General features: G+C 44.7%; 1 protein-coding gene across 1 annotated transcript in view; it reads left to right on the top strand.

The window, feature by feature from the left end:
* The window catches only part of PAPPA (pappalysin 1), a 287,178-nt gene that overhangs the window by 224,420 nt on the left and 36,992 nt on the right, over nt 1-25,766 (top strand). Inside the window, exons 16-19 of the mRNA XM_038745960.1 lie at nt 446-656; nt 2,648-2,819; nt 18,471-18,618; nt 25,058-25,167. Coding sequence (XP_038601888.1) covers nt 446-656; nt 2,648-2,819; nt 18,471-18,618; nt 25,058-25,167 — 641 coding nt within the window. The remainder of the gene's footprint in view (nt 1-445; nt 657-2,647; nt 2,820-18,470; nt 18,619-25,057; nt 25,168-25,766) is intronic.

Here is a 25,766-nt window from a genome sequence, read left to right as displayed (position 1 = left end):
CTTGACCTCTGTGTGCCTTACATCCCTCCAGCTTGAAATGTCTTTTGCAGCTTGTTAGCACTATTTCTTAATAAGCAAGAGAGGAGGAGATTGTTGAGAAATGCAAGTTACTGTTCTCCCTTTATTGTCTCAGGGAGACTTTGGACAGAACATTCAGTCATAATATATCACTTGACAGAGGGAAACTGAAGTCACTGTCTTTTCCTTTTATTTGTAAATAGTGAGCAGATCGGTTCCCTAAAAGCAATCAGCAAGTCTGACTCTGTGGCCATAGTTCAGTCAGGTTCAGAGTTGGGAGTCTCCCAACTCTTTCTTATAGGGGGACTAAGAATGCTCCAAACTGAATATCCTTTCCTAAGAAAAGTCCTAACTTCTGTTCGGGGCCTAAAATCCATTCTACAGGCCTACCGCTAATCCTGCCTGTTGTCCTCTCTGTCCTCCCCAGGAAACAACAGTTTTCTGACCTGTATGGAAGATGGGCTGTGGTCCTTTCCAGAGGCCCTCTGTGAACTCATGTGCCTGGCTCCACCTCTCGTCCCCAACGCAGAGCTGCAAACTGCCCGTTGCCGTGAAGACAAGCACAAAGTGGGCTCTTTTTGCAAGTACAAATGCAAGCCAGGGTACCATGTTCCGGGAGCCTCACGCAAGTCCAAGAAGTGAGTTCTGCTCAGAGATAAAGAAGCCTTTATCCTCTAGAGTCTCTTGGTGCCTGTAGTGCATGGAGAGGTGGCCAATGAGTTTCCTATCCATTATTAAATGAGGAATTTGGTACTCTGACTGCTAGACTGCCTGTCCTACATACTGCTTTGACTGAGGGAAGAATTAGTTGATGAAGGACCATAATTGTAATAGAGGATTTCTCCTAGGCAAAGGGTATACGATACTTTGCTTTATGTTCTATTCTGCTGGCCACATGCACCATGTGCTGATATGGGAGAAAAGATTGATATTCCTTGAATACAGAACACTGTACTAAGTGGTGGGAAAGAGTGGATGAGTGGAAATTAGATGAAAAGCCTATCCCTCAAGGGACTCACAGTCTAAGTAGAAAGGGGAAAAAGGGATTGGTGACAGACACATAGGGAAAGAAAAAAATAGGAACCCCCAAACCAAATAAAAGGCAAGGAGAAATAAAACAAAAAAGTGATAGTAATGGATCCCTGCACGCTGAATAAATCTGAGAGGTTATAGAGTCCATAAGCCTAGAGAATTAAAGCACTAAATTACAAGTATAAGAATTTTTAATAATAAAAGTACTTTTCACAGTTCTCAGACCAGCTTATTCATTCAATAGTATTTATTGAGCACTTACTGTGTGGAGAGCACTGTACTAAGCGCTTGGGAAGTACAAGTCGGGCAACATTTAGAGATGGTTCCTCACAGTCTAGAAGGGGGAGTTTACCCAGGTATAGCATTCTGGGTGATCTCCTGAGTTTACCACAGCTACTTAAAATAGTATAATGGTCTACCGTCCAAGGAAACCTCAGTAAATCTCAACTAATGGTGACAATGCTGGTGAATTGAGACTTTCTATGTTAAAAATCAAACAGAGTGTTGTCTCCCTAATTTTAGTCTTGGAAAAGTCCTAGGCAGGAAGAGTGAATTTTCTTGTGTATTTTTTTTATGGTATTTGCTGAGCACTTACTATGTGCCAGGCACTGTACTAAGCTCTGGGGTAGATACAAGTTAATCAGGTTGGACAGAGTCCCTGTCCCACATGAGGCTCACAGTCTTCATCCCCATTTTACAGAAGAGGTAACTGAGGCACAGAGAAGTGAAGTGACTTGCCCTAGATCACCCAGCATACAAGTGGAGGATCTGGGATTAGAACACAGGTCCTTTGGACTCGCAGGCCCATGCTCTATCTACCAGGCCAAACTGCTTCTCCTCTGCTGTTTCCTCTTCTGCTGCACATTTTAAGACAATAAACATGTTTCTGGACCTCCTGGTGTCTCCCTTGTTCTGATAGAGTGGAGCAGGGAAGACTGTCTAAGGTAGCAATATCTGCCGGAAAAAAAACACCACTTCTCCCCCCTCTTATCTAATAGAGACTGTGAGCCCACTGTTGGGTAGGGACTATCTCTATATGTTGCCAACTTGTACTTCCCAAGCGCTTAGTACAGTGCTCTGCACACAGTAAGCGCTCAATAAATAGGATTGATGATGATATAGACCCCAGGAAGCTGGGGGTTCTCCCTAACCCACGTCGCCACCTAGGGGCGACTTTCTAAGGCCGGGGGGATGTGGGAAAGGAAGAGGAAATGCAGAAGGTGCCAGCACCACTATCATCAAATCCATTTCCTTAGTGTCAACTTTGGGTAACTCCTGTACTAGGCTGGTCCAAAGATGCCAAGTGGAGGAACCACTTCTTTGGGCTTGAATATAAACCGCTAGCCATCAGATGGTTCGGTTTACAACCATCACTCATTATTTCACCGTGATGCAAATTGGTGACACTATCCTCATTATCATCCTCACACCACTTGTCCCTAGTGCTGTAGTGACTGCAGTGTCAAGTAAGGGAAACAGGCCCGATTCTACTCTGCACCATTTCGGTCTCCTCGACAAGCAGAAAGAACCCAAAGACTTTAATGTGATGTTTATTCAACCACTCACCAGAATGCCTCACTTCATTTCTTCCTGCAAGGCGGGCCTTTAAGACTCAGTGCACCCAAGACGGCAGCTGGCTGGAGGGAACTTGTGTCCCTGTCACCTGTGACCCGCCACCCCCTAAATTCCACGGACTGTACCAGTGCACCAATGGGTTCCAGTTCAACAGTGAATGCAGGATCAAGTGTGAAGAAAGTGACAGCCAATTGGTGAGTTTGCTCAATGTCTATTAATGAATGAAGTTTTTCAGGCCCTGTGGTGTGCTAAACTTGATTTGGGTTGGAAACTCCAGTCTGCATGGTGATACCTCCAGTCTCAGATTTGAAGCGCTCCTGGGTTCTTTTGTCTTAATGTCATAATTGTAAACTAAGTACTTAGTGCAGTGCTCTGCTCACAGCAAATGCTCAATAAATACAATTGATTGATTTACATCCACGAGGTTCATTAGATCACAGATGATACTGTCTGTAAAATAATCCCAGGCCATTTGTAGAGAGTAATGGGAGATATGGGAGGTTGGAATGTTATGCAACCAAAGATCAAATCAGTTGTTTGCAGGGGTGGTGGGCCAGGGCTGCAAATGAAACTGGGGTTTCATGTGTCCTCTGAGTCTCCTTCTGAGTCTCTTTAGTCTCCGGTCCCTCTGTGACTGGTTGTAAGAAACTATGGGAAGAAGAGATTGCTCTGGAGGGAACTCAGTCAATCAATCAATCATATTTATAGAGCTCTTACTGTATGCAGAGCACTGTACTAAGTGCTTGAGGGAGTACAGTATAAAAGAGTTGGTAGACATATTCCCTGCCCACAATGAGCTCACAGTCTAGAGGGGAAGACAGACACTAAAATAAATAAATTACCAAATGTACAAAAGTGCAGTAGGGCTGAGGGAGGGGAGAAAAAAGTGAACAAATCCCAAGTGCAAAGACAACACAGAGGGAGTGGGAAGGCCTCTTGGTGGAGATTTCAATAAGGCTTTGAAGTTGGGGAGAGTAATTGTCAGATAGGAAACGAAAGAGGACATTCCAGGACAGCAACAGGATTTGGGTCAATGGAGAGAATCAAGGTACAATGAGTAAGTTGGCATTAGAGGAGCGAAGTGTGTGAGCTGTGTTGTAGTGGGAGAGTAACAAGGTAAGATAGGAGAGGGCAAGCTGACTGAGTGCTTACCTTCTTTTCTAAGCATTCAGAAAGCGGTCAGCCCAGGCGTTGGACTACTGCTAGGGTTAGTAGCGACCTTAAGCGACCTTCATTATAGTGCCCCCCAACCCCCCTTCCCGGTCCAGTCCTGACTGACTCTCCCGCGCCCACCCTGGGAAAAAGGCCCTTGTTATCACCAAGTTACATTAACGACAACGTCATTCGCACCTACTCAGCCTTCCTGTCCCGCCATCGACCCCCGGCACACGTCATCCCCCTGGCCTGGAATGCCCTCCCTCCGCACATCCGCCAAGCTAGCTCTCTTCCTCTCTTCAAGGCCCTACTGAGAGCTCACCTCCTCCAGGAGGCCTTCCCAGACTGAGCCCCTTCCTTCCTCTCCCTTCCATCCCCCTCTCCATCCCCCGCATCTTACCTCCTTCCCTTCCCCACAGCACCTGTATATATGTATATATGTTTGTACATATTTATTACTCTATTTATTTATTTATTTTACTTGTACCTATCTATTCTATTTATTTTATTTTGTTAGTATGTTTAGTTTTGTTCTCTGTCTCCCCCTTCTAGACTGTGAGCCCACTGTTGGGTAGGGACTGTCTCTATATGTTGCCAGCTTGTACTTCCCAAGCGCTTAGTACAGTGCTCTGCACACAGTAAGCGCTCAATAAATACGATTGATTGATTGAGGTTGGTGTTCAGAACACTTCGTTTGTGCCTTTCCTGCCCAAGCCAAAGATGAGAGTGCAGGAGCAGAATCCAGGAATTGCTGGCAGCAGTTCAAAAGGCTGTGGCAGACCTGTGGGTGGCATGACTTTCCTGATAAAGTGGATGTGTTTGCCACCCTTGGGCATAGATTCTGGATCATAACCCCCTTTAGTATAAGTTGACCAGTTTTCTGGTTCAATATCAGTCAGCCTGTTACAGTTATGAAACGAAAGGGAGAGGGTTATGGGGTTAAATTAAAAAAGAAATTTGAGGACTCAGCCTCTTTCCACCTCTCTAGCTGTAAATATTTCTATGTTTCTCTCTCCTGTTAAAGTTTCTTGTGGGCAGAGAATGTATCACTTTATTTTTCTGTACTTCCCCAGCACCTAGTACAGTGTACCATTCCAAGTGGGCACTCAACCAATGTTATTACTTCTCTTACTGCTGCTGCTACTACTACTACCAGTGCTATTATTACCACTATTACTGCTACTACTACCCTAACCTGATGCCACCCCGTGATTGAGAAGCAGAGTCAGTGTTCAGTGCACCTGAATCAGTGTGGTTTAGTAGATAGAGCATGGGCCTGGGAGTCAGAAGGACCTGGGTTCTAATCCTGCCTACTCCACTTGTCTGCTATGTGACCCTGAGCAAGTCACTGAACTTCTCTGTGCCTCAGTTGGCTCACGTGTCAAATGGGGATTAAGACTGTGAGCTCTGTGTGGGACATGGACTATGTCCAACCTGATTAGCTTATATCTACTCCAGCCCTTAGTACAGTGCCTGGCACATGATAAGCACTTAAGTCCCATTAAAAATTCAACAACAACTACAACAAAAACCTGGAAGGGGGATGCTGAGGCTCTAAGGCAAAATGGGGATCCAGGAAATACTTCTGGAGAAACTCTAGAAGTTTGGATGGCCTTTGGCAAAAATGGCATAAGTATTTTATGTTGCATTGCCCAGCATAAACCATGTGATGTCACATGTGTTTCTTTGATATCTGAAGGGGACTCTGTGGCTACCCTGCCTGGATTACTTTTTCTCAAATCTATTCCTTCTAATCACTGGGGATTCCGACACTTACTGGGTCAGAACTGAGTCTAAAGGGTAAGAAAAAAGAACAAATGAAAAGAGAATAAATGAAGGACCTGGGTTCTAAGCCTGGCTCTGCCATTTGTCTGCTGTCTAACCTAAGGCAAATCACTTAACTTCTCTGTGCCTTACTTATGTCATCTGTAAAATGGGAATTAAGATTGTGAACCCCATGTAGGACAGGGACTGTGTCCAACCTGATCATCTTGTACCTAACCCAGGGCTTAGAACAGTGCCTGGAACATAGTAAGTTCTTAACAAATACCCCCCAACCACCAAAAAAAAAAAATATAAGATGGACTGCTCCTTACAAAGCACCCATAGCATGAACTGGAGAGGGGAAACCCTTTACAGGAGACGCGACAGAGATCATCAATGCCAGGAAGTTTAAACCCATTGTACTTCAACAGAATTTTTACAGTTGTCCTGGTCTATTCCTCATTGTCTAGAGCTGAAGTAGTTGGAGTGTGTGTGTGTGTGTGTGTGTGTGTGTGTGTGCGCGCGCGCGCGCACACGCACGCGTGCACGCACATATGTGTACCCCACAGAGAAGTAAGAGCTAATCAGAGATTGGTAGGGAAAATTAATTACACTGAATCTAAGCCAGCGGATACTCATCTCGTCAATTTACTTTCATGAAAATTTTAGTAACTGTGTTTCACAAGAAACAGAGTGAGTCCAAATAATATTCTGGCTGGGGCCATGTTATTCATCTGAAACCCACTCTCTCTGGACACAGCCAAGTTCCTTTCATGGCCAATTTGTATTTAAATGTTCAAAAATGTAAGTTTATCAGACTACTAAGGAAGTGCTGTTTTTTAATGCCTTTGGCAACAAAAGGGAATACAGACCTGGTATTACTTGTCATTTCAAAGAATGAAGTACCCTCTGCCAAAACATTTCTAATATAATAGAAATTTCTGAGGTTAAAATGAAAATGAATTTCCTCTGCCTTCAGAACAATAACCTGAAAGCCAACTCCATATTCACCTCAGGTTCCCTCTGTCTTTAAATATGGTGTACAACATATCAAAAAAAACAAAACAAGGAAAAGTATCCCTTTCTCCCAAGCTCTCCATGCTTGAACCTACTGTAATGGAAATGTCTTGCACCAGACAATATGGCACAACGTCCTCTAAGGTGAAACTGGGGTTTGAACTGGAGATTTTCAAAACTTTCCATCCAAATTCTGCTCCGGACTGCTTCTCCTTATTCCATTTCTTCATCTCTAATGTACCTCCCTGTAGCTCTGTTATAAGCTTTGTGATGTCTGCTGCTTAAACCTGACCTCATGTTCTCTAAATCTCTTTTGGGGAAGAAGGCATCTTCAAAATGAGGAGGAATCCAGACTTAATAAGTCGTTATGAACTGCCTTCTTCCAGATTGTTTCTATTATTAGGATGCTGCTTTATTAGCCTGCTTGTTTCACCTTTTATCCCTCTTGACTGTAAGCTTGTTGTGGGAAGGGAATGTGTCTACCAACTCTGTTATATTGTACACTTCTAAGCACTTAGTACAGTGCCCTGCACATAGTAAGCATTCAGTAAGCACAATTGATTGAGTCCAGCAACTTTCCAGCTGTCAGTTTGACTGTGATCTCCACTTCATATCCTTAAATTGCTGGTGTTGCCTGGACAACTTTACAGTTTAGACATGCCACCTTCTAGGCATCTGAATCCACTGTGGGTTATATCCAACCCATTTTAACCCATTTTCTGAGATCTCAGTAATTCATTTCTTTCCAGGAACTTGGGAAGAAGCTCAAATAGAACCAAGAGTCCAGCTATTGTGAAGTGGCCAGAATTGGCAATATTGACTTGAGAGTCTTTTGCTCTTGATCCTAAGCAATTACAGTGCCCGGTGCATAGAAAATTCTTGACAAATATGATTAAAAAAGGCCAAACTACCCATCACAGAGGTCATTTGGAGATTCACCTGATTCCTGTGGGTCAAATTGAAATTTTGCCTGTTTTTGTGGGGTGGAGGCTGAAGAATAGAAGGCAGCCTCACCTCAATCCTAGTCTCTTACCTGTTTCCCAGTGATGTCACCCAGGACTCCACAAATCTACAAAGGTTTTGCCCCTGGAAGCTCTTCCCAGTCACCTGGTATCCTGGAAGATTTTCCTGCTGCTCAGTGGAGGTGGTTTAAACCTGAGTCTCTTTTCTGTTTATTCATCAGTTGACTCCATCTGAGCCCTCCCTGACCCCCACTCTCACCCCTCAAAAATGATCATTTGAAATTTAACAATGTACTTTTCCAAACCCAAATATTTCTACAAAAGGCCAACAGCATCAGCCTGATTTTTAATTACCTGAGTGGAGAATTTGTTCCTTTGTTCTAACTTTCCAGGAATATTTGAAAGTCATTTGATAAGCAGCATGGTATACTATGTAAGGCACAGGCCTGGGAGTCAGGAGGTCATCATCATCATCATCAATCATAGTTATTGAGCACTTACTGTGTGCAGAGCACTGTACTAAGCGCTTGGGAAGTACAAGTTGGCAACATATAGAGACAGTCCCTACCCAACAGTGGGCTCACAGTCTAAAAATGGTTTCTAAAAATGGTCATGGTTTCTAATCCTGGCTCCACCACTTGTCTTCTGTGGGACCTCGGGCAAGTCACTTTATTTCTCTGGGCCTCAGTTACTTCATCTGTAAAATGGGAATTGAGAGTGTGAGCCCCACGTGGGACAGGGACTGTGTCCAACCTGATTTGCTTCTATCTACCACAGTGCTTAGTAAAGTGCCTGGCACAAAGTAAGCACTTAACAGATAATACAACTATTATTATTTGTACTGGGTAGTTACACTCCGCCACCTGTTTCCTGTTTGGGCAGACTCCACCTGACAAACAACAACTAAAATCATTCTCTTTGACATTATCAACAGTATTTATTGAGCACCCTCCTGGTTACATAGCACCATATTATAAAGGGCTTGAAGATACCCGTGGCTCTGTGCCTCCCCACTGCTTTCACTGTCATTCAAGGGTGTGAACGTCATGGGATCAATGTGAGTCATTGCCCCCATGAATTTTCAGCTTTGGAAGCAAGACTATTAGTTTCAATCACATATGTTTTAGCCTGGAGTTTCAACCTTGCTTATCCCAGATCAATCAGTGGTATTTACTGAGTGCTTACTGGCAACACTGTACTAAGCACTTACAAGAGTATGATACAACAGAGTTGGTAGACAACCTACCCTGCCTATTTCAAGCTTACAGGGGAAGGAAAACTTAATGTAAATAAACTATGGGCATGAACATGAGCACTGTGGGGCTGAGGATGGGGTGAATATCAAGTCTCAGACAAGACCTGAGAGCTTTTAAGCACAATGGAGGAAAAATACCAAGAGTTTTCCAAAGGAGTCGGAAAGCTAGAGTCTTTCTGTGCCTGTTGCCTCTTCCAAGCCTACCTACCTCTCACAAATCCCATCCTGTTTGCCACAGTACTACTTTGCTGCCTGTTTCCTGATAATGGAAATGTGCAGCCCAGAGTAGTAGCAATATTCACAGAACACCTCCTGTGACCAGAGCACTGAACTACTCTCCTTAGAAGATGAAATAGAAAGAAAAGACACCCCTAGAGGAGCTTGCAGCTTTATGAAGTACCCCCAACTGGTCTGAAACAGCTTCCAACTGAGGTTCTTACCTACATTTCAGAGGCTGAACCTGGTCAATAGACTGTCTCTGACAGAAGACTGCTAATCAGATCAATCAGGAACTCTCTGAAAACCATCTTTGATAGTTAGAAATCAAAGATCCTCCTTAACCAGCTGGGGACTGCCCCAGGACAAGTGGAGACTCCCTTCTGGGAGCTGGAGTCAGAATAAGTGCTTAAACCACTGAGAAGCTCTTTCTACTAAGAGCCTACACTTATCTAAAGAGTTTGAGATAATCTTTCAGGAGCTGTTGATTACTAATGATTGTGCTCTTTTGGGGGTGGGGGTCACCTGATAGGAGTCTTCCATCATAAATGGCAGGTAAAGCTTAATAAAAATAATGATGGTATTGTTAAGCACTTACTATGTGCCGGACACTGTACTAGTTAGTCCAGTCACAAAACTTGGGTATTAAGAGCCTGTGCCATGGAATGAACTATAGTGCCAGTGTAATGCCACTTTCACTGTCTCATTGTTGCCAGTCATATTTCTAGTGGGGCATATCTGCGAGAAGCCAAGCAAACAATTATATGATTCACTGAGTGGACTCAGCATCATTTATTGACCAGTTTCCACCCTGGAAACTCTACATATAACCAAAAACCCTGATGCTGTTACCAAATTCTGCTTCTTAGGTAGGCAGTGCACTATCCAATGATGCATGGTAGACAAAGAAATATAAAACAGAATCAATTATGAACAGAGATTGGTTACATTGGAATATAATAATAATAATAGCATTTGTTAAGTGCTTACTATGTGTCAAGCACTGTTCTAAGCACTGGGTGGGATACAAAGTAATCAGGTTGTCCCACGTGGGGCTCACAATCTTAATCCCTGTTTTACAGGAGGTAACTAAGGCACAGAGCAGCTAAGTGACTTGCCCAAGGTCACACAGCTGACAAGTGGTGGAGCTGGGTTTAGAACTCATGACCTCTGACTCCCAAGCCCAGGCTCTTTCCACTGAGCCACGCTGCATCTCCCTACCAAGTTGCAGGTCTATTCTTTGATGTCTGTGAGATCTGGATCTATAAAAGAAGACCCATTAAACTTCATGAGTGTTAACCTCAGCAGTGTTACATGCACGTTAAAATTAACAATAAATAACTGGACAAGATTACCAATAATGAGTTACCAGGACTTACCAAGACTGCACAATGCTCCCCAAAAAACAAAGTCACTGAGTAGAACATACAAGGAGAAGAGGTGATAGTAGAATGTTCAACCACCTGCTGTATATTACATGAAAGGAGACCCATGGAAGCAGAGAGTGTAATGATTTAAAGACATAATGAAACTCAGCCAGTAACAACGGGCTAAAGGAGTGCTTCAGGCCCAAATTAGGATCTGAAGAGTGGTTTGAGACCCTGAATGGAAAGTAGCAGTTTGGGCAGAAGCAGTTCTGAAGTCCACCCTCCCACAGAACTGTGTCCATAGAGTGCAAAGGCAAAGAAATCTGAGCCGATCTTGTGGCTTCTGATGAGGGTCCAGGGGTGAGATGAAGGCTAGGTGGGCCACACATGCTGAATATTAGGGGAGGAGGGGAGGGAGGGGAAATCTGCTAGAGAAGCAAGCAGGAAACCTGACCAGTTTGAAGTGAGATTGTGCTGAACCATCAGCCTTGTTGATAAATTGCTCTGCACTCAAAGCAGAGCTGTGGATCTTCTTAAAAAAAATGCCCTCTAGGAAAATGAAAGACATAGGGGAGGGATATTTCAAAGCCCAGAGACAACAGATAGCACACAAAGAGATGGGAACCCCCGACCCCGGCTGACCCAGCAGAAAGGTGTTAATTATCTAAGGATTAAAACCTGCTAAAATGCCCTTGGCTAGATGAGGTGATAATGCAGGCTGCATCCAAACAAGAAGAACAGCAGGAAGTTTTGCAAGAGATTATGTCGGGGCAGGCTTGCTCTTCCAGGAGCAGTGTCCGGATCTTCCAGGTTTTCCCCTGGAATATTTCCTAGAGAAAAGCAGCTGAAATACAGACTGCACTGGGCATGGGAACTTTTGAGATTGAGTGTGTTAATAAAGGGCACATTTGCCATTAATGGTCAAAATCCAGACTACCTACCCAGGTCAGTAAGTATACTTTAGCCCTCTCAGCGTATAATTTAGTAGAAAGGAAGTGTAAAGTGGTTCCTTTTGAAAAAAGCTTCCCCTGGGCTACCACCTGCAAGATGAGGAAATGGAGAATCTTGCTTCACAGGGTATAACACATATTCCAGGAATTACAGGAAGCTTTATGGACCAGCCTTTACTACAGGCCTGAACCTTGCACTTGTCTCCCTGCCTCCTTAATTGATGAACCTTGGTTAGTCACAATTTCTTGAGACTGAGGCAGGGTTGAGAAGCCATTGATTTTAGTGGTTTTTGTGTGTTGGCCAGGCCACACAAAGATCCCTCAGTTCCTGGAAAGGGTCGTGGAAACCTTCCATTTCTACCCTGATAAACATAATCAGGGCAAAACGAGCCTCATTTCTGCCCCCCACCCCCTCCCAGCCACCCACATGGTCAAGCTTCCCTTTTCCCTGGGGCTCTCTCTCCTTGCATCCTCCATGAACTTGGATCTCTATCTTTAGGGCACTTCGTATTCATTCAATCAATCATATTTATTGATCACTTACTGTGTGTTTCTACTGTTCTAAGAGCTGTTTCCACTGTTCTAAGAGCTTGGGAGAGTACAATACAACAGTAAACCAACACATTCCCTGCCCACAAAGAGTCCAGAGAATGAGTTTACAGTCTAGAAGATGAGTACTATTCATATCACCCTCAGCCCCACAGCACTTATGTACTGATTCGTAATGTATTTATTTACCTTAATGTCTCTCTTTCCCTCTAGACTATAAGCTCATTGTAGGCAGAGAACATGTTTACCAATTCTATTGTATTATACTCTCTCAAGTGGTTAGTAGGGTGCTCTGCACACAGTAAGTGCTCAATAAATACCATTGATTGACTGATGGAGGTAAGAATAGGATCAGTCAGTATTGGTGGGAGTCAGGGTTTAAAGAGGAGAATGAATACCCTAATGGATTCTAGGGATGACACAACTTCCTTGGAATGACTCTAAGTACCTCAGTAAGCCTCTCAGAGAGTCTGGGATGGGGTCGGGATTAATATCCCCATTTTCCAAGTGGTGATGCTAAAGCGCTACAAATTGAGGGAGAGTTGTGTTGTAGACTCAGCTTCCTGGGTCCCATTCTTGGGGGCTTCATAGTGAACCGCGTTAACACGAATGACACACAACTGGCTTATCACCCCTCTCAGAAAAGTTTGAATCAACCCTTTAGGTGCTATTCCCTCAGAGTGGAAGGAGTTGTATAGGCAGGACTGCTGGAGAAACAGCTGTGAACAGTGAAAAGAGAGCAGACCTGGGAATCAGATGACCTGAGTTCAAATTCCAGTTCTACCACTTGCCTGTTTGGACAAGACACTTGAGCTCTTGTGCCTCAATTTTCTTAATTGTAAAATGGGGATAAAATATTTGTTCTCCTTCCCCTTTATAAAGTGCTTAGCCTTTAGTAAACACTGAACAAATCTCACAGTTATTCTTTATTTATTATGAGAGCCGCAGTTGTTTATAGAATGCCAGTGTGCTCTGATTAGCTCCGTCTTTGGGAGATCCTAGCTTGAAACCCTAGTGTAAAATCAGATAATTGCAGATTCAGGCCCTGCTATAAATTGGAAACTCCAGCCAACCCTGTCCACTGTTTTGCTGAGGTTTGCAAACCTTTCAGGAAGCATGGACCCAATTCAGAGCAAACCTGGGCCAAGTCTCAAATCCAGTCATGGACAACATCTGGCTTCCAAGAGAAATTGGGAGAAATGTGGGTTTTTGAGTCCTGATCATGCTAAGTTTGGCACTCCCCTCACTTTGAACCCCAATGCTAGGGAGGAAGAACCCTCTTAGACCCTTTACAGAGCTCAACTCTAGGATGTGACACTGTGGAGTTTCCCACAGCTGTGTAATCAAGGAGGGAGACTACCCTAGACTCAGATGCCAGACAGATTTACTAAGAATGATGCAGCGTGGCTGTACATGCTGGACCTTCTTTTGGCCTGTGGGGGTGAGAGGCCCCTTCCCTGTGATATCCTGTTTCCTCTCAGCTGTTTTCTCAGGCCATGCAACCTTTGTACGTGTGGTGGCGTGAACAGGCCGGGCTGAGGATTAGGAGCCGTGTTTCTGTCTCACTTAGTGATTGTCCATATGATCTTGGAGTGTCCCCATTACTGCTCTTCCTCCCTTCAAAGACCTACTGAGAGCTCACCTCCTCCAGGAGGCCTTCTCAGACTGAGCCCCCTCCTTCCTCGCCCCCTCCCCATCCCCCACCCTACTTCCTTCCCCTCCCCACAGCACCTGTATATATGTTTGTACAGATTTATTACTCTATTTTACTTGTACATATTTACTATTATATTTATTTGATTTTGTTAATATGTTTTGTTTTGTTGTCTGTCTCCCCCTTCTAGACTGTGAGCCCGCTGTTGGGTAGGGACCGTCTCTATATGTTGCCAACTTTACTTCCCAAGCGCTTAGCACAGTGCCCTGCACACAAGCACTCAATAAATATGATTGAATGAATGAATGAATGAATGCCAGCATTCCAGTCTTTCTTTCTATGCCAAACCGACAGTGCCCCTTCTCCCTCACCCTCACCCTTGACAATCCAATGCTCCAAAAACTCAATTAATCATGAAAGCAGGAATCCCTGGTGATGAAATCTGTGGCTCTTTGGCACTCAGGAAAAAAAGACAGAACTCCAGACCTTAGTCCCAGTTCATTGGTGTTCATATCCTCAGGCAGAGCTCTGTTTTCCTCTTTGGCATTTCTCAGCAGGTAGAGATGTCCTTCTTGGCCAGTTTACAGCTTCACTGAACTATCAGGATTGCCCAGCTAGTGACCTTTCGGTACTGGGAACCTTTTGAAAAGTTCCAAGAAATCAATAGAGGTCAACTAAGAAGGAAATAAGAGAGAAGAGGAGAGGGCAGGAGAGGGAGGAGGTCCTAGGGCTTGTCTAACAGACAGGGAAGCTGGGTAAGTGGCATCTTCTCTGGAAGGAAGTTGTAAGCTTGTCCTCTAGACTGTAAGCTCGTGTGGGCAGGGAATGGGTATATTTATTGTACTCTCCCATGTGCTTAGTACAGTGCTCTGCACAGAGTAAGTGCTCAGTAAATAAGATTAAATAAATGAGACCCACAAGGAAGTAGTGGCAGTAATAATATTTATTAGGTGCTCACTGCATGCAGATTACTATACTAACTAAGCACTGGGAAAGAATAGATGGGTGAGAATTAAAATAGTTCCTAGTCCTCAAGGGGTTCACAGTCAAAGTATAAAAGGGAGAAGAGACTGTTGAGAGACACAAAAGGAGAGGTGAACCAATAAAATAAGAAAGCAACAAAAAGAGACAAGGACAGATGCAGAAATTAGATGAATGGTATTTATTGAGTGCTTACTGAGTGCAGAACACGACTAAATGCTTGAGCACTTACTTAAAAACCAGAAACAGTAGAATACTGCGACTAAATTTAGCTCTAACAGGGAGATCCTGAAAGAAGTAACCCAGAATTCCCACAGGGCTCTTCTCCATCAACCAAACAATGGAGTGTGAGCTGAGCACTGTACTAAGTGCTTGGGAGAATACAATTCAAGAGAGAAGCAGCATTGCTTAGTGGAAAGAGCACTGGCCTGGGAGTTAGAAGACCTGGTTTCTAATCCCAGTTCTTCCACTTGCCCACGATGTGATCTTGGACAAGTCACTTAACTTCTTTGTGCCTCAGTTACTGCATCTGTAAAATGGTGATTAAGACTGTGAGCTCTATCTATCTATCAATGGTATTTATTGAGCACATACTGTGTGCAGATCTCTGTGCTTGGTGCTTGGGAGAGGATAATGCAACAGAGTAAGCAGACACATTCTCTGCCTACTATGATCTTACTGTCTAGAGGAGAGTTATGTGGGACAGGGACTGTGTCTAAGTCCTCAATAAATATGATTGAATGATTTACATAGGAGGTAAATGAAGCACAGAGATGTGAAGGGACTTTCCCAAGGTAACAGAACAGACAAATAGCAGAGCCGGGATCAAGACAAGGTCTCGTGACTCCCATGCCCATATTCTTTCCACTGGGCTACGTTCCTTGCAATAACTCTTAACCAAGATCAATGGTTTCACACCAGTCTCACTTGGCCAATTATTAATGGAAAGTAATACATCCAAGGAGAGAGGGTTTTGGGCATTTATTTATTCACTTATTTATTGTCTTCAAAGAAATTTAGTATGCAGACCTGGAATTCACCAGAACATATCCTGTACAAGGAAACAATCCGATCCTGGTCAGTGAAGGGTATGGTGACCTAATAGATCTTGTTTTATCTCTCTGGTGCCTATGCTTCAGCAAAGAGCCTGAGGACCAGATATTTTTTTCCAACTCTACCATAGAAAGGATTGGCACCTTCTGTGTTTTTTGGTTCATTCCTCTATCCTCTGGAGGAGAGCAAACAACTTGGGCCTTTCACCGTCCATCCTCTAGTTGATGTGGGCTTTCCTGTTGGGGTCATGGCCAGGGCCAGGCTATTGCAGCCCTAGACCCAATCATTCTGAACTGGCGTGAGACAATGGGGCCACCGGACACACAAAATCCCAACTGGGAGACCCTGCAGAGCACAGAGTAGATATCTGGGGAAAGGACCCATTGCATCACCACAGAACACTGTGTTCATCAACAAGCCTAGCTGGAGTGGAGGGGAATGTGATACAACAATACACATTTGCTCCAGTGACCCACAGTCAAAAGAAGGTGGCCCTTGGCTAATACAGTTGGCCCTGCAAGGCTCTTCAGATAGCAAGCGATTGTCTTGGGAACTTCAAGGCCCACAGAGCTCCTGGCTTATGTGCATATCTATAAATTATTTATTATTTTTTAAATATCTGTCTCCCCCTCTAGAATGTAAGTTCACTGTGGCCTGGGAATGTGTCTAACCCACTCTGTTGTATAGTATTCTCCCAAGTGCTTAGTATAGTACTCTGCCCACAGTAAGCACTCAATAAATACCACTGATAGATTGATTGATTGACTGATTGATTGGGTACCAGGTTCTTGGACTGACTGGATTGGCCTCTTTATCCATCTTGACTTCCTCAACCTACTGTTGCCCTTCTCCCTCCATCCAACTGGCATCAGTCAGGGGAGAACTACACCCCTTTAAGGAACTCAAGCAACTCAATGTAGTTTAAGTTGGAGTGGACAGATAAACTAGAGATAGAATCTTGGAACTCCCAGTCCAGGGAGAGAGAAAGCAGGGCGGTGAGGGGTGGAAAAGAAGGGTGAAACAAGGACTGAAAAGGGGAAGAAGAAATGAAAGTGGGGTTGGAGGGAATATCCGCTTGTTCATTACTCTGTCAAGTGGAATGAGAACAGGACTTTGAGTTAGGAGATCCAGATTCTACTCTCACCTTTGCCATTTATTTTCTCTGTTACCTTGGACAAGTCACTTACCTTTTCTGTGCCTCACTTTCCTCATCTGCAAAATGGGGATGAAATACCAGTTAACCCTCCCTCTTAGGTGCTGGGAAGGACGTCTGATTATCTTGTATTTACCTCATTTCTTAGCACAGTGCTGGTCATGATTAGCTCTAAACTCTCTTTCTTCCAAGCATTTAGTGCATTGTTCTGCACTTATTAAGCACTCAGTAAATAGCACTGATGATGTGGAGGAGGCAGAGGAGTGGTAGTAGGGGAGGGGTGAAGAAAAGGATGTGACAATATAAGGGAAAGTTGTTTCTTAAATGATTTGCCTCTTGGACTTCCCCTGGGTGGCAGTTCCATGGAGAACATCTCTGAGAAACCTCTTGAGTGACTGGCATTTTTCATAAACAAATGGATGGTGCCTCCCCAAATCGTTGGGCTTGCCATTGCCTGAGATCCTGCTCTCTGGGCTACCAACTTCCATGGGAGGACTAGAGAAGGAGAGCAGGAGAAGAAGAGATGAAGGTGAGGTGAGGAGACAAGAAGAGGGGTTCAAGAAGGGGAGCAAATGATGGAGGCATTTAAAATGTGGTAAGCAACAGAGAGTAGGTCGAAGCAGTGGAAATAGGAGGAATAGCCAAGTGCGTCTTTTTAGGATTCTATGGCCTTTTCTAAGACTGTTCAATGTACCTGCATGAAATTACATCCCAGGTACCCTTAGCAGGAGAAGGGGTATTCCATTAAATATTCTAGACCCTCATGGGGATGACATCTTGTGCCATGCTCTTCTAAGGTAACTGTAAACTCATTTTGCCAGGGAATATGTTTACCGACTCTTTGGTTCTGTACTCTCCCAACCACTTAAGTGCAGTGCTCTGTACACAAAAACTGCTTAGTAAATACCATTGCTTGATTAATACTGACTCCTTAGAGGGCTGTGCTTCTTGTGGCTCATCAGTTGTGATCTTGTGTGGTCTCGAAGATGCGTCAAGAGGACTGTACCCTTGACCTGTCTATTCCATTAACATCCTTGTTGACTATCGGCCACTTAGTCAACCTCTCTGAACCCTGGCTCCTCTACTATAAAATGGACCTAATAACCATGACCCCTACCTCTCTCCCATTGATGTTGTGGGGGCTTCATGAATCATAATAATCAATGGCTTCCCCTCTTTGAAGGAAGGTTCTAAAGAAAAATAAGTCACTATTAAAGGATCTTTCTGTTCCCTTCAGGTATGCCAATATTATTGAAAAATGAATGAATATCACTAAGGAAGAGATTTTATCCATACGTGTGGGGGTGGTTGAAAACATCACTGAGGGACTGTTAACCTCTTCCTCATTGTGCACGCTGTGTTGGACTGTGGCATTTGCTGTTCACAGTATCCAGTAATGTTTTTTATTCTGTCTCTTGTGATCATAATTTCCTGGTTGGCTCATCTTTATGTGAGCCACTCCATAAGGGCTCAGATCAGCAAGAGAAGGCCCATATATCATTTTCTTCATCCAATATGAATGCTTCTTTGGTTGGGTTCTTAGAGTTAGAACTTTTGATGGAGGGATGAATCCGTGCAGCAGTGACATCTCCCTTTCCGAGAGCTTGGCCTTCCTTAAGGTTTAGGGTCTTAGCTAGAGGGCTGGAGGCATTTGGCCGGGGAAAGTCTCAACTGATGAAGCTACTCAGGTGTGGTTTGCTGTACTTCGCGGCAAGCAAGTTATGTTAGTGAGAAGACTGTTGGTGCTGATGTTGTTTCTCCGTCCTCAGGGCCGTGCTGCCAATGTCATTCACTGCCGGAAGGATGGCACCTGGAGTGGTTCCTTTCATGTTTGCAAGGAGATGCAGGGCCAGTGCTCCCTTCCCAGCCAACTCAACAGCAACCTCAAGCTGCAGTGCCTGGATGGATATGGAATAGGTACATGAATGCTCCTCCTTCCCCCCACACCCAGACCACCAAGCATGAAGAGTGGAGGGGCTCTGGTGAGCTCCTGTCTGCAACTCTCCCTTTGAAACAGTCTGTCCCAGCCAGCGGTAGCTGATTAATATCATGGTCAGGACAGACCACACAGTTACCCTTCAGTTGATGGAGTCCCAACCTCATTGTCAACAAGGCATTTCTGGGATATGATTCTGGTTTTCCTGCTGGCTTTGGAGGCCATGTGGAAGCTGAGACAAAGCAAGAGGGGTTAGTGCTTAGTACAATGCTCTGCACACATTAACAGCTCAATGCTCGTGAAGCAGCGTGGCTCATTAGAAAGGGCACGGGCTTTGGAGTCAGAGGTCATGGGTTCAAATCCTGGCCCTGCCAATTGTCAGCTGTGTGACTTTGGGCAAGTCACTTAACTTCTCTGTGCCTCAGTTACCCCATCTGTAAAATGGGGATGAAAACTGTGAGCCCCCCGTGGGACAACCTGATCACCTTGTAACCTCCCCAGTGCTTAGAACAGTGCTTTGCACATAGTAAGCACTTAATAAATGCCATTATTATTATTATTATAAATACCATTGATATACAGATTGATTAGGGTTAAAATCATTATGCAGACATGGCCTGAAGGGACACATAACATCTCTCAAAGCTGCAGGGGGAGGAGGGAGGGGGGAGGAGTGGGTCACAGAAAAGTTCCAAGCAGGTTCTAGAGATAATAATAATACTAATACTAATGGTATTGGTTAAGTGTTTGCTATGTGCCAACACTGTATTAAGTGCCAGGATAGATACAAATAATCAGGCTGGACACAGACTTACAGTCTAAGGGGCTCACAATCTAAGGGACCTCTATTCATTCCACAAAAGACATTGAAACACATCTATTTTGGTATAGAAGGACTCATTCATAATTTAATTTTCCAGGAATGAAGTCCTTCCAAGTAAGGCAGCAATGGATCATGTGATTTCCACTGGGCAGGGCTGAGAACTTCAGCTCCTCGGTTTGAGGTGAAGTCACCCAGTCCCGTTGCCCTCTGAAGGTCTGAGTTTTAGGATGAAAGATTCTCTCCATATTTGGCCTTTTCTCTGTCAGCCCACTGTGGTTTCTTCCCCAGTTACCCAAGTCGAGTCTTGTCACACAGAATTGGGAACTGAGCCCCCCGATATGGGGAACTCAGGTCAGAAAATCTCCTGGGTCCACTTTCCACAGCCCCCTAGCCCTGTCCTGCATTCCTGCCACTAGTCTTTGATTCCTTTTTCCTTGTCCATTTGAACGCAAAGCACATGCTTCCTTTGGTGTCAGCCCTCATTATTTTGAAACTGTTGTAAGGGATCAGAAAGCCGCTGCCGATCTTTCTCAGGGGAAGAGAGGCAGGGACCTGGATGAGATCACTGTTCTATAATGATGCCAATTACTACTCATATATCAAAACAATAAAGACCTGTTTCTTAGGCATAAATAGCCAAGTAAAAAGGGAGGGAGAGCATGAGCACACCCAAGAGCCAACATCACCTCTTAATTTGACAATGTCTTTTACCCTTGAGATAAGGTGACCTTTCATTATTTCCAAGAGACTGGCTATTTTTCAACAGAAGCTGTTAAGGCTTACTTTTTCCCACCTCAGGAATCCGGCTGCCTCTAAATTCTCCATTTTGTGGCCTTCCAAGAACCCAAACAACTGAAGGCCTCTTGGTTGGAGTTGTGTCCCTGCTTTTCTCTCCTTTTTACCCCTTGCTTTATCACAGCTTTGATCCTTTCTCCTATCTCCCCTTTCACCACTTTTCCTCCCCTTCTTCCCTCCTCCTCAACCTCCCTCCCACCCCTTCTTTCCTTTCTTTTACCCTTTCCCCTTGTTTCCCTTTATCTTTATCCCCTCTCCCTTTTTCCTTGCTCTTTTCTTTCCTTTCGCTGCTGGAGCCCAAACCCAAACCCTCACCTTAACTCTCTCCCCCAAGTTTGTGGGGGATCATTCATTCATTCATTCATTCAATCATTTATTGAGTGCTTACTGTATGCAGAGCACTGTACTAAGCGCTTGGGAAGTACAAGTTGGCAACATATAGAGACGGTCCCTACCCAACAACGGGCTCAGATCGCACAGTGGCCCTGTCAAAGCCCACCCTTCATTTTAGTGATGACGACTTTGTCTTTGGTTCCTGACTGAGGTTCTAGGAGGGCCTGGGGAGGAGAGCTGTGGATCTCCCCCTTACCTGCTCTGTTCTCTCTGCCTTGTCACCAGGGAGAAAAGAGGATTTCCACCATCCTCACCCTTTCCACTGGCCAGATTAGGCCAACTACATGGCTTCAGTCCATCCAGGGAGAGCAAACTTGCTGAGTAATAGCCCCCCACACACACACATGCACACACTTTCTGGAGTGCACCTTGGAAAAGAACTCAAAGCCCTTTACAACCATTAGCAAATGACCTCACCCAGATTATTAAGAACAGCCATCCCTAAGGGCCCAACAAAGTGCACGCATCTTCAAACACCAAACACCAATTAAAAGGCTGCAGCTTCCTCTCTCCATGCCCCCTGTTCTTATCTTTTTGCCCAAGCCACAAAATTTGGTCATTCAACCTGGCTCTCCTAGTGATTTGAGCAAATTAAGAACGTTCTCAAGTAGCTAGTGCCTCTTTTGAGGTGAATAAGCATGTGCTGGATGAGAGAGGATTAAGGCATTGCTTCACCCTCTAGTACCCTTTCCCTCCCTCATACTTTTCAATCCAAGTTTCAGTCTGCATTCCCATTAGCATAAAGTTGAGAGCCAGTTTCAGTTGCAAAGTATCACTCTTCTCAATGTTCATACAATAGCTTGAGTTTTCCCATTCTTTTTTTATCATATAAATGAGCCCCTCATCTGCCAGATTCCTTAGAGAATAACTGAGAACCAACGTGGTCTTGTGGTTAGAGCATGGGCCCAGGACTCAGAAGGACCTGGGTTCTAATCCCCACTCCATCACTTACCTGCGATGTGATCTTGGGCAAGTCAGTTGACTTCCTCTGTGCCTCGGTTACCTCATCTGTAAAATGGGAATTAAGACTGTGAGACCCAAGTGGGACAGGGACTGTGTCTAATCTGATGAGCTCATTTCTATCCCAGAGCTTAGAACAGTGTCTGGCATTCATTCAATCATATTTATTGAGCGCTTACTGTGTGCAGAGCACTGTACTAAGCACTTGGGAAGTACAAGTTGGCAACATATAGAGATGGTCCCTACCCAACAGCGGGCTCACAGTCTAGAAGGCTCACTGGCACATAGTAAGCACTTAACAAATACCATAAATAAAAGAATAACTCCTTCTCCATAGCCCAAAGCTCTAAATTTATGAGGCAATAGGAAATTAGGCAGTGTGCCTTGTGGAGAGAGCAAAGGGCTGAAATCTCAGATCTGTCATTGATGTTTTGGGTGACCTTGGGAAAGTCACTTAACCCCTCTGAATTTTGGTTTCCTTGGGATTAAGATACCTGCTCTCTCTACCTCTTAGACTATGAGTCCCAGTGTTCAGGCTGATTATCTGTATCTCCCCCAGCACATAGCACAGTGCTTTAGCACATAGGAATTGTTTAATAAATACCAGAATGAATTAATTAAGACAGTTCCTTGAAGACCAGCTCTTCTGCCTTGTATGCCCATGTAGGGTATTTAACTAGAGATTAAAGCAGCAAGGTGATTTCAGTCTTCCAATTTTGTTCTGGCTCCAACTCTGATTTATTCACTTAAGTTATCCCCCTTCCCTCTATTTTCCAATCTCTACACTAGGCTAATCATTCTCTCCATTTTCCTCCTGGGGCTGGCCAGAAGGCTTGTGAAAAGGACAGTGTACAATGCTTTGCACACAGTAAGGGCTCAATAAATACTATTGCCGGACAGACTGACTAACTTTCCAGAGGAAGTACAGGGCCTAGAATGAATCATCTTGTATGGAGAAAGAAACAACATGACCTAGTGGAAAGAACACAGAAGTGGGAATTGGGAGGCCTAGGTTCTTATCCCCAGCTCTTCCACCTGCCTGCTCTGTGACCCTGGGCTAATTGCTTAGCTTCCCTGTGCCTCAGTTCCCTTACATCAATCAATCAAGCAATGGTATTTATTACAAGCTTATTGTGTTTGGAGTATTGTGCTAAACATTTGAGCATTTACAATGGGGCTTAGATGCCCTTTAGATTGTGAACCCTATGTGGGACATGGACCCTATCTGGTATGATTATATTCTACTTAGTACAGTGCTTGGCACATATGAAACACTAAATACCACAACTATTATTATCATCACCTTTGAAAGGGAGTAGTTTAAAGATCAGAACCTCATGCTAATGCAGTGAATCTGCCATAACCCCAGAGGCTGGTGTCTTGGTTCCAGGGCCCATTTGGTTCTGACTGAGTATCTCTGGCCTGCCCACGGAAGGTTAGAGTCTTAGGGCAGTGGCCGAAATTTGCTCTGTCATGGGATGACTTTGCTTGGGAGTTTCTGACAAAAGATACTTCTGCTGCTCCCAGTTCTTCTAGGGCCTGAAGTTATTCCTTAGTGAGCACTCCAAAGCTACTCTCCCAAGCACATAGTATAGTACTCTGTACATAGTAAGCACTCAGTAAATACCACTGATTGACTGATTGAGCATGAACTCTCAATGTAAATGCTTCAATCAATGGTATTTATTGAATGCTTACTATGTGCAGAGCACTGAACTAGGCACATGAAAGAATACCATACAGCAGAATTAGCAGACATGTTCCCAGCCCATTCCCTCAGAGTGCCTAATTTACTATCAGCGAGGAAACTCGGGCCCTAGAGGAATGAAAACAGATAGTAAGTAATGAATAATAGAAAGCATTATCAGAGTAGCCTTGGAAGAGATAGAACAACCAAAAAGGATTCCAAAATCTTCACAAAGCACTGTAATAGGGGGCCTCTGAAAAAGGGGAAGAAGACATAGTTGGTGGGTGGGTGGGGATTTTTCAGGCGTCTTCAAGTATGGGAAAGGGCTCGTCCCTGGAGAATAGTATCCAGATGACTTCCAAGTTCAATGAAGATGGGGCTAAAGGAAATTAGCTTGAACAACAGCAGGGAGAGTTCAGGTTAGATGTGGTAAGCATTTCTCAACGAGGAGAGCCGCTAAAAATCAGATTGGCTTCCCAATAGAGAGTGTGGAAGTTTTTAAACATAAGGACCAGTCTCATTCATTCACTCATTCATTCATTCAATTGCATTTAATGAGCATTTACTGTGTGCAGAGCACAGTACTAAGCGCTTGGAAAGTACAATTCAGCAATAATTCCCCTCATGTAAGCTTTTTTTAAAATGGTATTTGTTAAGCACTATGTGCCAAGCATTGTACAAAGTGGTGAGGTAGATACAAGATCATCAGGTTGGAGGAGGCCTCACCTCCTCCGGGAGGCCTTCCCAGACTGAGTCCCCCCTTTTTCCTCTCCTCCTCCTCCTCCACTCCCCATCACTCCCCCTCCCTCTGCCCTAACCCCTTTCCCTCACCACAGCACTTGTGTATGCTTGTACATATTTATTACTCTATTTATTTTATTAATGATGTGCATATAGCTATAATTATATTTATTTGGATGGTATTGACACCTGTTTACTTCTTTTGTTTTGCTGTCTGTCTCCCCCTTCTAGACTGTGAGCCCGTTGTTGGGTAAGGACCGTCTCTATATGTTACCGATTTGTACTTCCCAAGCACTTAGTACAGTGCTCTGCACACAGTAAACGCTCAATATGATTGAATAAATGAATGAATGACAGGACACTGTCCCTGTCCCACATAGGGTTCACAGTCCTTATAGGAAGGGAGCACATGAACCAACTCTGCTGCATTGTACTTTCCCAAGTTCTTGGTATAGTCCTCTGTACACAGTCAGTGCCCAGTAAACATCTATGATTGGTGGATTGACTGACGTGAGAGAAAAGGTGGGCCTGGATATCTCCAGGCAGTCTTTTTCTGTCCTAGGGCTCCGGGGAAACAGACCTCTCACTGGGTCCTTGTGGTTCAGAAATGCCATTCTGTTCAGCGTTGGTCCTGGTTTGTGGATGAGTGGAGTGCTGTATCTCCTCATCATCCAGGAACCAGCTCTGTCTCCCTTTCTCTAGGTATGGTACACTGCTTTCTCTCCCTGCGGAGACTCCTTTCCGGTTAGCCCTTGGTTTTGGCAGTCCTGGCAGGAAATAAGTCTGTGGGCCACCCTGTGGCTCTGTGGGAAGGGGGTTGGAGCCCGATGGTGTGGTGGAGCCCGGAAGGTGATCCCCACAGAGTGGCCGAGCGGCCCACCGCAGTTGGCCACAGGATTGACCTGGTGGGGAGGCGTGGGCATGTGCTATTTAGATGACTAATGTGATGGCTGTAGAGCTAACCCGCTGTTTGCTTTGCTTGTTCCTTCCCCCTCTACCTGTGCTGGAATGTAACCATCAGGGGCTGAATGCGCCACCTCGTGTCTGGATCACAACAGTGAGTCCATCATCCTGCCCGTGAACATGACTTTCCGAGACATCCCACACTCGATGAATCCCATGCGCGTTGAGGTAAGGGGTTTATCCAAGTCCCCCTTCCCGTCGCCCCCATGGCCTCCCTCTTTCAGCCTCAACAAGCATCAGACTCACCTGCCCTCTGAGTGCTTTTCCCCTCAGAAACAAAGGAGCAAAGGGCAGAGCAAGGCAATACTCTTGGGTCCCCATGCAGATGAGGGCCTGGAAATCACTTAGAGTGCCTGCCTTTTTTTAGAGAGGTATCACTGTCACTTAGCATTGGGCTTTCCCAAGATGCCTCTGCCTGTGAAACTCGATCCTGCGCTAAGGGGCTCGGTGAGCTGAGGGAGCAGCAATTTCCTTGTCCTGGCACCTCACAGCCCTCATGGTGTATCTCAAGGCAACAGAACTGGAGGACTAATGCAGGAAGGTTTGGGATCGCTGACTGATTGCCTTCCAAGCCGGGAGGGGGCTAGCGAAGAGCTTCATACTCATATTTGCCTTCATTTTGGCCATAGGTATGTGCAAACAGTGGGGAGGGGCTGCATGGGAGGGGGCGCAGAGCAGGTGGTGCTTGGGAGAGGCTGCTCTATGCCCACCCCAGATTACTGCATGGCTATCTGAAGAACCTGATACAGAGGGTGTACCATTTCCCA

This window comes from Tachyglossus aculeatus, chromosome 4 (assembly GCF_015852505.1).
Source record: "Tachyglossus aculeatus isolate mTacAcu1 chromosome 4, mTacAcu1.pri, whole genome shotgun sequence".
NCBI classification, from domain to species: Eukaryota; Metazoa; Chordata; class Mammalia; order Monotremata; family Tachyglossidae; genus Tachyglossus; species Tachyglossus aculeatus.
Note: the sequence above shows the minus strand (reverse complement) of the source record. Positions and strands in the feature narration are given on the sequence as shown.